We start from the raw sequence: 14,606 nt of genomic DNA on the forward strand, positions 1-14,606 counted from the left end.
GCGCGCACATGCATAAGCTCATGCCATCCCGTGCACAGGGACATACATATTGAGGTACGGGCTCATGAGGCAGCTCCCTCCTTCCACTCTCTTTCAAGGTCTCTTATTTCATCCACTGTGCAGTGCAGTGGCTCCTGCCTCGGCCTCAAATCTCAGTTTGGGGATGCCGGGATTACAGATGTGAGCTGTTGTCTCTGGCTCCTATGTGAGTTCCAGGGATGGAAATCATGTCACCAGGCATTGCTTTTACCCACTGAGCTGGCTCCCCACCACCAAAAATGTTTTTCCCTCCTTTTTAACATTGATTTATGGGCTGGAGAGATGGCTAGGCTCACAACCAAAAGTATAACATTGATTTAGTTTTGAGGACTGTGTATTCCAGCTACTAGGGACAGGAAACACTGTCTTAAACAACATACTTCCCAGGCTCACCCCTTTAAAAGCGAGTTGAAAGGAGTGGGCAGTGGTGGTGCAAGCCCTTAATCCCAGCACTCGGGAGGCAGAGGCAAGTGGGTATTGGTGAGTTCGAGGCCAGCCTGGTCTACAGAATGAGTTCCTGTTGGACTCTAGCATCCAAACACCGAGGAGGAGTCGCCCCCAGAGGCCATCTCACACACCACAGCCGATGCAAAAGCATGAGGATTTTATTAATTCTGTCATGACAGGGTCCCTCAGCATTCGGGAAGCAGAGAGACCTTGAATAGCTGGCACAGGCTACTTTTAAAGGAGGACACAGAAGCAAGGCGGGGTTGTGATTGGCTTATTCAAAAGAGCTATTACCAGTAATTGCCAGATCAGATGAGGTAAGAGGTCATTTTGACCCCATTTCCCAGGGGACCGAATCAAAACATACGTATATGGGTACGTGCATGTGTAGCTGTTAGGTCCTTGGTTCCCAGAGGAGAGGAAGCACTAAGGCACAGAGGCTGAGAGGATTCAGAACGGTCAGAAATGGCTTCAGAATTGTCTTAAAGTCTTACATTCCAGAACAGCCAGGGCTACACAAAGAAACCCTGTCTTAAGGGGGGGGGGGGTTGACCCATGACTCTAGGGTAGGCTTTTCAAGCCTCTTTCTATAGCCTTACTAGCAAGCTTCAGCCCCGGGCTGCTGTCAGCAGCTACAGCCTGCACTTGCGTCCTTTTGCCAGCGAATCTAAAGTAGTCTTTGGCTCATTTGGTGACTCAATTATGGGTGGACAGGAGGAGTCTGACAGACATGGGCTTCTGTCCTGTTCAAGCAACTCGATTTCCCAGGCCTGTGTGAAGGTTAAATTCGCGGACCCGAGGGTGGCGCTACAGGCCTTGCAGGAGGCCAGGTTTCCTGAGGCTCAAGAGGCGAGGCGGAGCCAGACTTGGCAGGGACCAATGGCAAGCGGGCACGGCGGTGTCACGCCCAGGCCGCGTCTCAAAAGGGCAGGGGAAAGTCTTGGAGGACACTCGCGTGGGCTGGTCCCGGTCCTAGGCTCCTTCCCTTAGCTCCTCGACCACGCTCGCCCTCCTGGAGGCCATGCGTGCCCTGCGGGTTGGCCTGACCCTGGCGCTAGGCGCGGGACTGGGCGCCGCGGCCGAGCACTGGCGGCGTCGGGCGGGGGGAGCGCCGGGGCTGCTGAGCCGGGTGCCAGTGTTGCCCGTGGTCGCGGCCGATCTGCCCGCGCTGCCGGGAGGGCCGGCGGGCGGCACCGGGGAGCTGGCCAAGTACGGGCTGCCCGGCGTGGCGCAGCTCCGGAGCCGCGAGTCCTACGTGCTGAGCTACGACCCGCGCACGCGCGGTGCGCTGTGGGTGTTAGAGCAGCTGCGGCCCGAGCGGCTCCGCGGCGACGGCGACCGTAGCGCCTGCGACTTCCGAGAGGACGACTCTGTGCATGCGTACCACCGTGCCACCAACGCGGACTACCGCGGCAGCGGCTTTGACCGCGGCCACTTGGCCGCCGCCGCCAACCATCGCTGGAGCCAGCGGGCGATGAACGACACCTTCTACCTGAGTAACGTGGCCCCGCAGGTAGAAGTGGTCCCTGGTCACCTGCCTGACTTCAACGCCTAGTTCTGACTTTTATGCGTGCACCTTTGCGGGAGGGAAGAGCCCTAGACGGGGTTTGAGTTTACACGAAGTACTTACTGGGAGCATCCCTCTCTCCAGCCTCCTGTGGGAAACTGGCTGCCGCAATGCCAGTCAGTAAGATAGCCTGTGTACTTCCCGAGGGAACCCAGGAGGTTGCCTACTCCGCACCATCTGGCCTGCAGCAGCTGCCAGGAATGCAGCTGGCACGAAGTTGAGCTGTTGGCATCAGTCACATCACTCCGCACACATTGTTAACACTGCACCTGCTCCCAGTAGGATCTTGATAAGTGAACCAGGATGGCCGGGCATGGGGCATAGGGCCGACTCCACACCCCACACCAGCGCTTGTTCTGAGGCCTGGCAGGCTCAAGGGGCCTAGGGGATCTCTAAAGGATTAATCCTCCGTCTGGTTCTTTAGCCTAGGAAAGGGTGGTGTGGCTAGCGGTGGTCAGCTCTATGACACTCAACCTCTGAAATCACAGAGCCTCAAGGAGCGACCCCTTTGAGCCTCTGTCCTCCACTTGCTTGGCCACCTCCTTAGGACCCAGGGCATTCCTAAAAGAAGGTCCCAGGTATGGTCCTGAGCCTTGCTGCTTCCACCAGGTGCCGCACCTCAACCAGAATGCCTGGAACAACCTGGAGAAGTACAGCCGCAGCTTGACTCGCACTTACCAAAACGTCTATGTCTGCACGGGGCCTCTTTTCCTGCCCAGGTAAGCCTGTGGCTAACAGGGCCTCCCACTTACTCTCCACCCCGGGCTTTCTGTTTCATGGTAGCCAGAGACCTTTGGGTGGCCTAGAATGGTCCTGCCCACAGTCGCTAGGCCCCAAATCTGCCTTTACCACCCTCTTTTGAAACCGTGGCACCTCTCTAACCCACGCTGTACCAGGCTCTTACCTTTGCCTTCCTGTGCTGGAGGCGTTCCCTCCCGTGTCAGTCCTGCCAGAACATGAGAAAACCCTGTGATCGGCACAGGCTGGGCAAGGACTATGCCACTGTCATGGCCCCCACTCCTCGCTTGCTCGGTGTCCTGCCTATGGGGACAGGTAGTAGCCACATGTCCACATGGGTGAATTCAGGACCTAGAGCTCATTCCTCTAGCAGCATTTATTGCCACCCATTCTGTCTGAAGCAGCAATGGGCAGAAAAGCGTAGGAATGAGCATTGGTCCCCACCTTATGGAGTTCCTAGACCCAAAGAGACAACCAGGCAAGGCACATAAATTTCTTGTTGGAAGCCAGGGAGGGCTTCCTGGAAGGGGTGGCCTTGTGTCCAACCATGCCTCCTGGTCATGTGTGCCTGGGTCTTTTCCACAGGACGGAGGCTGATGGGAAGTCCTATGTAAAGTACCAGGTTATTGGGAAGAACCACGTGGCAGTGCCCACACACTTCTTCAAGGTGCTCATCCTGGAGGCCACCAGCGGGCAGATTGAGCTGCGTTCCTATGTGATGCCCAATGCCCCTGTGGACGAGACCATCCCTTTGGAGCGTTTCCTGGTGCCCATCGAGAGCATCGAGCGTGCTTCAGGACTGCTCTTCGTGCCCAATATCCTGGCGCGAGCTGGGAACCTCAAGGCCATCACTGCTGGCAGCAAGTGAGGGAGACTGGGCTGGCTCATATTAAAGGTGGTTATTTTTGTAGACATGTCTTGACCATGTTTGTTCCTGGTGATCCTCCATTTTCTGCTGCTGCTACACCCTAGAACCACAAAGCTGTCGGGTGGTCTGGGAACCTGCCTGGGTGAGACCAGGTTGCAGGGCAGCCAGCGAGATGAGTATGGCTTCCTGGAAGGAGAGAAGTTGGCTGTCCAGCTCTTCCTTGTCTTCACAGCCAGCTGCCCAAGACCCAGGAAGGATAAGAGGATGGGCGGGGCCTCGGGAACAGGCAGAGGGGTTGTCAACCTGCAGTCACCACCCTGAGACTGGTGGAGAAAAGGCCGCTACCCCTCCCCCATAGTAACCCATAGGGACAGCAATCCATGCTGGCCTCAGGGACGGTTGCACAAATCCCATGGATGCTCTGGTCTTGTGGGACATTTTCCCCCAGAACAGAAATGTTGACATCCGGAGGGACCTAAGATACCACCAAGGAAGCAGAGGCCCTGAATGGGCACAGGCAGGTAAACTGGGAACATAAGACTACTACAGGCCCAGGACTTGCAACCCTATGGCTCTTGTATCTTGTCCCTGCCAATAGTTTGCTGTGTAAGGGCCCCATCTTCAGAAAAGGTATTTAGGCTGAGGCTGGGGAGATGGTTCAGTGGTTAAGAGCACTTTTCCAGAGGTCCTGAGTTCAATTCCCAGCAACCATATGGTAGCTCACAACTGTCTATACCTGTAGTCTCATGGGATCTGATGCCCTCTTCTGATGTGCAGAAGTGCACACAGACAAAACATCCATATATAAAACACATAAATAAATCTTCAGAAAAGATACCTAGGGTGGGTTACCAGGAAAACTGGATATCTGTGGCTGTGGCTCACCTCAGTGCGGATAGTACGGCTGCCCTGGCTGGGGCATGTGTTGACATAAAAGTCGAAGAGGACACTGGGTTCAGACACTTCCAGGTTGGGGTCAGCATCCACTCCAGCTTCTAGCCCTTGGAGGCCCCCGAACACCACAAGAGCATGCCTGGTACCAGAGAAAGGGAGTCACTGACTTCAAGGCTCCACAGGACACAGTCCCCACCCCATGTACAGTAGGGCCCTGTCCCTGCCCTAAGCAGCACGCACCTGAAGCTAGGCAGCTGGGCAGAGGCTACGTTAGAGCCACGTTCTGATGTCCCAATGGTCAAATCATACCCATCCTGGAAGGGAGCCTCAGCAAACACAGCACCTGGGGGTGGGGCCAGCTCAGTGGGGTCCTGCTCTTGGCTGTGTGTCTAGCACATCACAAGGGCAGGTGGAGAAAGCTCAGTAAAGGAGGTCCTCTACTGCTCTTGGGAAACTGAGGGCAGGGAATGGTGGAGTTGAAGCCTGGCTGGGGAGCACAGGGTAGGCAGGAAGAGCTCCCAAACCCCAGACAATGTTCAGCGGCCTCACACTTGCTTCAGAGGGCTTTCTTGGTCTGGTGTTTGAGACAAGGTCTTGCTGTCTCCTGAGCTAGCCTCAGGTTTACACTGAGATTCCTGTGTAGGCCTCCTGGTGCTGGGATGGAGGCTGGGAACCAATCACATCCTGCTCTCAGCATTCACCAGAGATGAGACCAGAGACGACACCACCTAAACATGCCATCTAGTACAGAGGGACATTCAGGGAAGGAGCTTCTGTCCTTACTGAGACAGGAGGCCAGGCGGACGGTGTAGCCCCAGTAGAGACCGGCTTTGGTGCGGGGGTCCTGTGAAGACACGACTGTTCCCTTGTATGTCTTGCATTCTGAGGAACAGAACAGGCTATGAACACCAAGGAGACAGGGAGGCAGGAGGAGGCTCTGAGCCAGGCAACTGTAAGGGCCGAGGAAGCTTCCAGATACCCGGGAGCTGCTTTTGGTTCAGTCGCACGGTCACCCGAAGTCCGGGCTCCAGTTTCTTGTCAATCTTCACCTCCTGCAGAGAAGCTAGAGGAAATGAGTGCCACACCTCAAAGGGGCCAACGTTCTCAGAGACTCAGAGGAATCTGGTGCCAGGCCAACCTGCCTGCTTCTGGCACTGAGTGGGACCTGCTAAGAGGGACCGTTCATGCAGAATAATTATCATCACAGGGCACTGGTCAGAAAGAGAAGCCTGGGGCTAGGACATGGAGTCTACAAAGAGATGAAGTCGCAGTTTCCTCCACGTGGTGGCTTTGCCACTTAGGAGCTGTAGGAGTCTGAGGGCAGTTAACTCCTGTGAGCCTCAGTTTCCTCATCTGTGGAAAAGCAGACTATAAACGAGCTGCCGGCTCTGCAAGATGGCTCACACGCCATCCCAGGCCTGATGACTGGAGGTTTCTCCCCTCAGTTCCTCCTTGGCACGTGCATGCTTACCCACACATTCACACCCACATAAAAAGGAAAAATTTAGGGGGCTGGAGAGATGGCTCAGAGGTTAAAAGCATTGCCTGCTCTTCCAAAGGTCCTGAGTTCAATTCCCAGCAACCACATGGTGGCTCACAACCATCTGTAATGGGGTCTGGTGCCCTCTTCTGGCCTGCAGGCATACACACAGACAGAATATTGCATACATAATAAATAAATAAATAATTAAAAAAGGGAAAAATTTAAAGAATCACCTAACCCCCAAATCAGCAAATCTGAGAATGTACTTCAATTACAGAGCACAATTAGATCTCTGCAACAAAAGTAAATAATAAACAAACCGCCCCGACAACACTGGGTTTGGTCCTGGCTTCTCTCTATCATTTCTATTTCATGGGTATTTCGCCTGCATGTTTGTTTGTGTATCATGTTCACGCCTGGGGCCCATGGAGGCCAGAAGAGGGCACCAGAGCCCCTGGAACAGTTGGTTTGTGAGCCACCATGTGGGTGCTGGGACCTGAACCAGGGTCCTCTGCAGGAGCAGCCAGTACTCTTAACTGGTGAGCCAGTGCTCCAGCTTCTCTGGGTTCATCTCTCGAGCCCTGCTTTGGGTACTTCTCTGGTCCAGTTAGCAATAACTGGTGTTTCACAGCAGGCTAGAGCCCAGGTCTCCCTATTCTTATGTTCCTGCCTGTCCTCCACAGCTAGCAGGTGTCCTCAAGGTGTACACAGCCCACCTCCATTCCTACCTTCTTCATCCCACAGTTGACCAGAGAGCCATGGCCCGCCTTGGTGGGCCGGTCCACCACAACGCCTTCTCGGAACTCCGATTCCTCGTCCTGCCGCATGTGGTGAGGGCTGTCCAAGGGGTTGAGGATTCCTGAGCAGGGAACAGGAGGGGGATGATGTCAGGTCCAGGCCCCACTCTCAGTACCTACGGATGAGCCAGGCACACCAGCCATACCTGCGAACTGCAGATCCTGGTGTTTGGGGAAGAACGCCTTTCTCAGGTACCTGGGGAAGAACGCAGTTGTCAGGCCCTCCCTCTACTACATCCAAGGGGACACCACCCTCACCTCACACTTACTGTGGACACTCCAGGTACTGCAGGATGCGGGCCAGCTGTACACATGCCTGCCCCTTCTTGCCAACTCCCCTGAATTCCCCTTCCACAGTCCTGGAAAGATAAAGACAGGGCTTAGGATGCAAGTGCTAGGCTGGAGAGGTGGCGTATCCAGTTGAGGGCTCTTGCTCCCAACCCTGAAAACTTAAGTTCCATGTCCAGAACCCCCATGAGGAAAGAACTGACGACCTGACTCCACAAGTTGTCTTCCTTATGGTTTCTCTGTGTAGACTAGCCTGTCCTCCAGCTCAGAGATCCGCCTGCCTCTGCCTCCTCAGTGCTGGGATTAAAGGCGTGTAACACCACCGCCTGGCCTAAATTGTCATTTGATCTCCACAACCAAACCAGTGTGTGTATACAAGCACCATAAATAAATATTAAACAGGCACACAACGGGGTCTTAGAGCTGAATGACATGCAGCTTCAGTGACAGAACATGCGCAAATCCCAGAGATCAATCTCCAGCACCACGGGAGAAAACAGATGCAACTGCAGCTGCATCTGAGAGCTCCTCCCACCCAGTGTGAGCATCCTTGCCTCTGAGAGCTCCTTCCACCCAGTGTGAGCATCCTTGCCTCTGAGAGCTCCTCCCACCCAGTGTAAGCATCCTTGCCTCTGAGAGCTCCTCCCACCCAGTGTGAGTGTCCTTGCCTCCACAAAATAAGGATTATAATGTGGGTACTTTCAAAGAGCCAGGCAGGTGACAAGGGACAGGACAAAGTCACAGCCAAGCCTGGCGGCCCTCCTCTTCTCCCCTCCCCGTAAAGACTCTCACTTGGTATCTTGGCCCTCTTCATCGAACACCACAATCTCGTCCACACAGAAGATGGTGCAGGCTCTGGCAATCTGGCCAGCCAGGTAGGTGCGAAGCTCAGGTGACTGGGCGTTGTCCAGGATGGAGCCTGGCAGGGCCACACTCAGAGTGTAAGGCCGTCCTAGCAGGGGCAAGGGGTGCACCTGGTCAGCCTGACATGGCTCAGAGTAAGAGAACTGTCTAAATGGGAGGAGTTTCAGTCTCTTCAGGAAGAACTGAACCAAAGTCTCCAAGGCTTCTCAGAGTAAGGCAGCCCGGAGAGCAAGGTCAAACAGTGGTCAGCAGCACTGGCCTATGCCCAGATCCTGGCTCAGCTCTGAGATACCTCATTTACCAGCTATCAGATGTAGACGAGACCCATTAAAATCTGGCTGTTCTCACACAGGCCCTAAGATCGATTCCCAACACAAATGTCTGTAACTACAGTCCTATGGGATCTGACACCCTCTTGGTTTTCAGAAGTACATGCAAACAAAACACCCATATATGTAAAAATGAATAAATCTTTAAAAGACAGCAAAAATATAAACAGCATCTGATGTAAGCTCCAGGAAGCATCAAGTCTGTCCTCTACCCGTAGGTTCCACACCTATGGATTCCATCAACCCAGACTGGAAACAAATATATACACATATTTGTGCACATGCATACACAACATGTATAAATCACCGACTTGTTGTAGGCTAATCTTTTTGTACACTGTGAAGATGTGTTTTTGCCAAGGCGCCTTCTGATTGGTTTTAAAAAGAGCTGACTGGCCAATAGTTGGGCAGGAGAGGCTAGGTGGGATGGGGGGTGGGAAGAGGCAATGAGTCTGGACTCTCAGGTAATGCCTGTGAGCCACAGACCAAGTCAGATATCCAGAATGGAGGAGAGATAAAAATGCCACGTGGAAGAACGTGGATTAACAGAAGCAGGTTAATTTAAGTTATAATAGCTAGTTAGGGACAAGTCTAAGCTAAGGCTGAGCTTTCATAATTAATAAGAAGTCTCGGGGCTGAGAGATGGCTCCGGGGTTAGAGGCAGGAGCATCTGTGGCGTGAAGACCAGCGGAAAGCTCCTGAAATCACTGCCCTTCATTTACCTGAGTGTGTTCTGTCACCCTGGGAGTCGGCTAAGTGTCCTGCCTACCAGGACTAAGCGGTGGGGAGCTGAGATATGAGCTAGGTCGCCTTGCTGTAGATGAGCCTCCATATAGTCTGTCCCTCCCGGTTTCTTTATCTGAAAGAGGTGACACATAGATCACTTCCAGAGTCCTTGAACAGAGGGCTTCTCACCACCACCGAGGCTAGCTGCTGAGCTCCACAAGGGTACAATGTTACCACTCCCACACACCCACCAGTGAAAGAGGATACTTTTGGTTTTGTTTGTTTTAGACGTGGCTACTACTTGCCCTGGACTAGCCCTTAAATCTCTATCCTCCTGCCTCAGAGTCCCAGGTATTGAGATTATAGCTATGTGTATCACAACAACCAGAAAAAGATAGTCTGCTGGGGGAATAAAGATAGGGGAATGTACTAACCCAGGATTCCCGGCTGTTACACCGTACACTCTGTCTGGCCGCACCACTAGTCATAATGTCAGAACAAACCACAGCCACAGCCTGCTCAGTTTGTCTTTCTTCCTTTTTTAAAAATTTATTTAACTTTATTTTATGTGCCTTACCATCAGATGCCCTGAAACTGGACTTACAGACAGTTGAGAGCTGCCAAGTGGGTGCTGGGAAGAGCTGCCAATGCTCTTAACCACTGAGCCAGTTCTCCAGCCCCCAGTTTTTCTTTTTCATAGTTTTCTGGAACATTTTCAGTATTAGATACAATGGGAAGATAAATATTTCCATTATGAAATTAAATTCAAAATGTAACCAAAGCACTCAGAACGTGCTCAGGAGGTCTGAGCCAAGGGTAGGCTGGCGAGTGAATGCTTCCCTACTAGGAATAAAGGCTCTGGCTTATAATCTTTAGCCCCTCACTTAAAGGGGAAAAAAAAAAAGAGAAAGAGAGGGAGGGAGAAAAATGAAGGGGAAGAGAGAAAGGAGGAGAAAGCAAAGGAGAGAGGGACAGAGGATAGAGGGGCGAGAGAGGGCGGCAGGTTAGGTGTGGGGGTCGGCCCCAGGACCCAGCGCTTACCCTGGTCGCTACTTTGGGCAGCAGCCTCCTCCTCCTCCTGGCGCTTAGCCTGTTCATCCTGCGCCCGCTGCCGCTCCAGTTTTTTCATCATTTTGAGGTCCTTCCACTTCTTTTTCTCCTCCTTTTCTGGAGAAGAATTGGTGGGGGAAGAGGGCCCATAGTGAGATTTCCCTCACTGAAGCAGCCTGGGCTCAGCCTGCAGGGCATTAGGTGGGCTGGGGAAAGGGAGGGCTCAGCCCTTACTTACTCTGCTGCTTCCATTTTCGCCATTCAACCCTTTGGCCGTGTTCGCCCTGGAAGAGCAGGAGGGAAAATGAGAACCTAAACGGTCACACATCGGCGGGGAGCATCGTTGCAGGCCTCCAGCCATCTGAATTCCCCAAACCATAGCCTCGGCACAGTAACCAACCGGAAAGTTCAGGAATAAATTCACATAGGGCAAAAGAAGAAACTGAGGCAAGGGAGGAGCGGTCGAGCCACAGCGTTGCCCTAGGAATCAGAAGTCAAGAAAGGGCTCGGCAGCGTGAGCACCGCCGCCCTGCGGAGTGTAGCCCGGGCCAGCTAACCGCGCAAGCTCAGGCCCCGGGCGAGCGGCGAGGAGGGAGCCCTCAAGACCGACACCGGCGAGACGCCGCGCGCCCCGGCCTCGCCCGGAACCCCACCTGCTGCCACTTACTGGGCCACACGGACGCTTCCTAGAGTGCTCCGCCATGTTTCCGGAACACCACGCGCTTCCCAATCAGCCCCGCCTCTTCCGGCCACACCTCAGCGGAGCTGCCCAATCGAAGGCCCCGAGACGCGTGGACGCGCGGCCTGGGAGTCATTGGGAGGTGGAGCGCGGACACTCGTGGAGCAGTGGCGGGCCGCGGTGCTGGTGCCTCTCCAGGACAAAAGAGTTTCCAGCAGTATGGTCACTTAGGGCCCTCCCAGTTGGTAACAGGATGACATTCAGCTTCCATGTTGTATGTAAGGAGACCCTACTGGAAATTACTTTAGGAGTAATTTAATCCAGTTCTACAATTAATTCCTTTGCACTTTCTTTGTGTTTATAACACTCATTCATTTTCCTGGGACTCCAACCGAGGGCCTGACTCCTGCTAAATCAACCTGTGACCTACATTTTCAACCCTGCCCAGACTTTATTCTTTATGACTTTTAATTTTTTAGTTTGTGTGGGGGTCTTCAAACTGAAAAAAAAAATTGAGATAGGGTTTTACTATGTACCCTGGACTNAAGATTATAAAGTACAAGTTGGTAATAATTATATTTCTTTATTATTAAATTTATGAAGTATAATTATGTATGTTTTAACTGTTTAATAATTCCTCTGGTAGGACATGAAATTCAGCTATGATACTATTATTTCAGTTGATTACTATAATTTTCTATTCATTGTCTTTTTCCTTTTTCAGCATGATATGTGAATGATAGTACAATTTAGAGACAGGGAAATTTCTGCCCTAATTATATTTCTTAAATATACTGAAAGTCACAGTTTATTCTCAGTTACATTGATATATGATTTAATCTTACCCGGGGCAGTCATTAGCTAAAGACAAAAGTTAATTTAGACTTGACATGAAAGATTTCAAAAGAAAAATGAAAAGAAACCACATATGATGTATTGGAGATAATATGACTCAATGCTGAAAAATGGTCAAGTTGCTGTGGCAATTCAAGCAAATGCATTGGAATCCATGTTCTGCAATGTAGGATACTCATTCTACCACTTGATCACCAGAGTCTGGAATAGGACCAAGTATAGAGTATGGGCACAGGACATAGTTTGAAGTAAACAATTTGTTGACCAGTGCTATTGCAAAATTGGCTAACATTGTTTTTCAATAACAGAAGAACAACCACCACAGGTTTTGTTTTTGTTTGTTTGTTTGTTTGTTTTTCCGAGACAGGGTTTCTCCGTAGCTTTTTGGTTCCTGTCCTGAAACTAGCTCTTGTAGACCAGGCTGGCCTCGAACTCACAGAAATCCGACTGCCTCTGCCTCCCGAGTGCTGGGATTAAAGGCGTGCGCCACCACCGTCCGGCCACCACAGGGTTTTTAGCAGAAAAATGATACAGTTTTCAGGACTGTAAAAGCCTTCAAAAGATAAAGAAATCATCCCAAAATGAATACTGCAGCTAAAAGCACTCATTTGAGTTTTCTTTTTCTTTTTGGTTTTTCAAGACAGGGTTTCTCTGTGGTTTTGGAGCCTGTCCTGGAACAAGCTCTTGTAGACCAGGCTGGTCTCGAACTCACAGAGATCCGCCTGCCTCTGCCTCCCAAGTGCTGGGATTAAAGGCGTGCGCCACCACCGCCCGGCCTTATTTTTTTTTTTTAAATGAGTGTTTTGTCAGGATGTATGTCTGTGCACCACAAGCTTACCTGGTGTCTGAGGAGGCCAGAAGAGATCCCTGGATCCCGTGGGACTGAAGTTACAGGAGGTTGTGCATAACCTCGTATCTACTGGGAACTGAACCCAGGTCCTCTGGAAGGACCTCTTAACCGCTGAGCCATCTCTCCAGCTCCCAGATCACTTCTTTGAAGTGGGGAGCCGGGTAACTCAGAGGCTCTCTGTGTATCTCACACAGGCCATTTGACTCAAGATCCTCCTGCCTCAGCCTCCCTGGAGTGCTGAGATTAAAGACATGTACCACCACTGCCCCGCTAGATTTTTTTTTAAGGTTTATTTATTATGTATACAGTGTTCTGCCTGCACACCAGAAGAGGGCATCAGATTGCATTGTAGGTAGTTGTGAACCACCATGTGGTTGCTGGGAATTGAACTCAGGACCTCTGGAGTGCTCTTAACTACTGAACCATCTCTTCAGGCCTGGATTTTGGTTGTTGTTGTTGTTTTTAAAATATTTTTATGGTTTATTTAACTTTATTTTATGTGCATTGGTGTCAGATCCCCTGGAACTAGATCTTCAGACAGTTGTGAGCTGCCATGTGGGTGCTGGGAATTGAACTCAGGTCCTCTGGAAGAGCAGTCAGTGCTCTTAACCACCGAGCCATCTCTCCAGCTCCTGGATTTTTGTTTTTGAGACAGTCTCATGTATCAGAGTTGGCCTTGAACTCACAATGTAGCAGAGCCAGATCTTGAACTCCTGATGCTTCCTATCCCACCTCTGGAGTAAAATAATGGGGTATGCCATCCTGCCTGGCCTTGGTTGCAGTGTTTGACATGAAGGATTCTGAGTTTACCCTATGCAAGACTTTATCATCCTGCCATGTGGTGCAGCAGAGCTGCTTCAAGCCTGAGCCCTTGAGGTTGAATTTGGATCACAATCCTCCCTCTGCATCAGCAGCAGTATTGTGTGGCTTGAAAGGGAAAGAAAGGGAGAAACCGTGTGTTTTCTCTGACACCAAGCATGTTCCAATGACGACTCTTGGCTGGGACTCAGCTCAGAGTTAATAATGCTTGCCTAGCATGTGTGAGACCCTGGTGTGAGCCCCAGAATCATGTGTATGCAATGCTCACAGAGCCCAGAAGACAGCGCTGGGTCCCTCAGAGATGGAATTACAGGTGGTTGTGATCTGCTATATGTAGGTGCTGGAAACTGACCCTCATGTCCTCTGTTAGAGCAGCAAGTGCTCTTAGCCACTGAGATGTCTCTGGCCCATCAAACTCCTCCCCCCTTATATCTGATTCTAGAACTGCAGATAAAAGCCAATTAAATCTTTTAACTAAATGTGTCTTTTGACAGGTTTATTACCTATGCACATCTGATTGAAATCACTGGCTATGGCTGGGGATGTAGCTCAGTGGGATAGCGTGAGCAAAGCCATGAGTTGAAGTCCTTAGCACTGCCAACAAAATAAAACACAAAATCAAGCCAGGACTGATGGCTCAGGTTTATAATCCTAATACTCAAGAGGAAGAAACAGGAGGATTGCCATGAGTTTGAAGCTAACCTTGGCTACAGTGTGACACTGACCTCTCCTGGCAACTTCCAGGAAAAATATCAATGGCCTTGTGATTGAGCTGAAAATCCAGTCCCACCCCATTCCCTGAGGACAGAAGAGGGGAGAGGGTGACCTCGAAGCTCTTACGCTGACCCTAAGTCCAAAGGAGCGCTTATGATTAGCCAAAACCACTCCTATGTATCACAAAACTTCATGTTTTAGGAATTCTGTTTCAGGAGAAAACATTTTTTGAAGGTCTTACACCTTATGTCCCCATCATTTCTCTAGGTTCGAGAAAGGGTGTGAGTGAAACTCCTGAAGTTGCTCTACCAATGACCAGGCTCCTAGCATGGCCTTCTGGGGGGCTTTAAGACTACAGCGGCTTTAGTGAGACATCCAACTGGGGATCAAATCCCACTTCTATGCCAGTTATGGAATGTGCCGTAATCTCAGTACTATGGAAGCAGAGGCAGGAGGTTGGCAAGCTTGAAGCAGCTTGGTCTACAAATGGAGTTTCAGGACCGTCTAAAACCCCTGCCCAAAATCAAACCTCAAGTCCACTTTTGGCCAAGCACTCACTGGTCATGATGGCTACCCTACTCTGCCTCCTCAGCAGGCTG

General features: G+C 51.3%; 2 protein-coding genes across 2 annotated transcripts; one reads left to right on the plus strand and one right to left on the minus strand.

The window, feature by feature from the left end:
- The first annotated feature begins 1,132 nt into the window (after positions 1-1,132).
- Positions 1,133-3,701, plus strand: Endog (endonuclease G). The gene is made up of 3 exons (XM_050155213.1): positions 1,133-1,999; positions 2,663-2,772; positions 3,377-3,701. The coding sequence occupies exons 1-3, from the start codon at positions 1,508-1,510 to the stop codon at positions 3,657-3,659; spliced, it is 885 nt and encodes a 294-aa protein (XP_050011170.1). The 5' UTR covers positions 1,133-1,507; the 3' UTR covers positions 3,660-3,701.
- Positions 3,698-10,840, minus strand: Spout1 (SPOUT domain containing methyltransferase 1). Its single transcript, XM_050155212.1, has 12 exons — positions 10,758-10,840; positions 10,329-10,374; positions 10,082-10,207; positions 7,914-8,073; positions 7,103-7,192; positions 6,980-7,029; positions 6,765-6,895; positions 5,533-5,605; positions 5,337-5,435; positions 4,794-4,896; positions 4,545-4,692; positions 3,698-3,845 (listed from the first exon to the last, which is right to left on the minus strand). Exons 1-12 carry the CDS (start codon positions 10,791-10,793, stop codon positions 3,753-3,755), a joined length of 1,155 nt encoding a protein of 384 aa, XP_050011169.1. The 5' UTR covers positions 10,794-10,840; the 3' UTR covers positions 3,698-3,752.
- Between the last annotated feature and the right edge of the window lie 3,766 nt (positions 10,841-14,606).

Source organism: Alexandromys fortis, unplaced genomic scaffold (assembly GCF_014885135.2).
Source record: "Alexandromys fortis isolate MF-2015 unplaced genomic scaffold, M_Fortis_MF-2015_v1.1 scaffold_72, whole genome shotgun sequence".
NCBI classification, from domain to species: domain Eukaryota; kingdom Metazoa; phylum Chordata; class Mammalia; order Rodentia; family Cricetidae; genus Alexandromys; species Alexandromys fortis.

Coding starts and splice junctions, on each gene's coding strand:
- Endog (XM_050155213.1), top strand. CDS start 1,508: ATGCGTGCCCTGCGGGTTGGCCTGACCCTGGCGCTAGGCGCGGGACTG. Junction 2,000..2,662: donor TGAGTAACGTGGCCCCGCAG/GTAGAAGTGGTC, acceptor TGCTTCCACCAG/GTGCCGCACCTCAACCAGAA. Junction 2,773..3,376: donor GGGCCTCTTTTCCTGCCCAG/GTAAGCCTGTGG, acceptor TCTTTTCCACAG/GACGGAGGCTGATGGGAAGT.
- Spout1 (XM_050155212.1), bottom strand. CDS start 10,793: ATGGCGGAGCACTCTAGGAAGCGTCCGTGTGGCCCA. Junction 8,074..10,081: donor TGCCCAAAGTAGCGACCAGG/GTAAGCGCTGGG, acceptor TGCCCCTGCTAG/GACGGCCTTACACTCTGAGT. Junction 7,030..7,102: donor CAGTACCTGGAGTGTCCACA/GTAAGTGTGAGG, acceptor GTTCTTCCCCAG/GTACCTGAGAAAGGCGTTCT.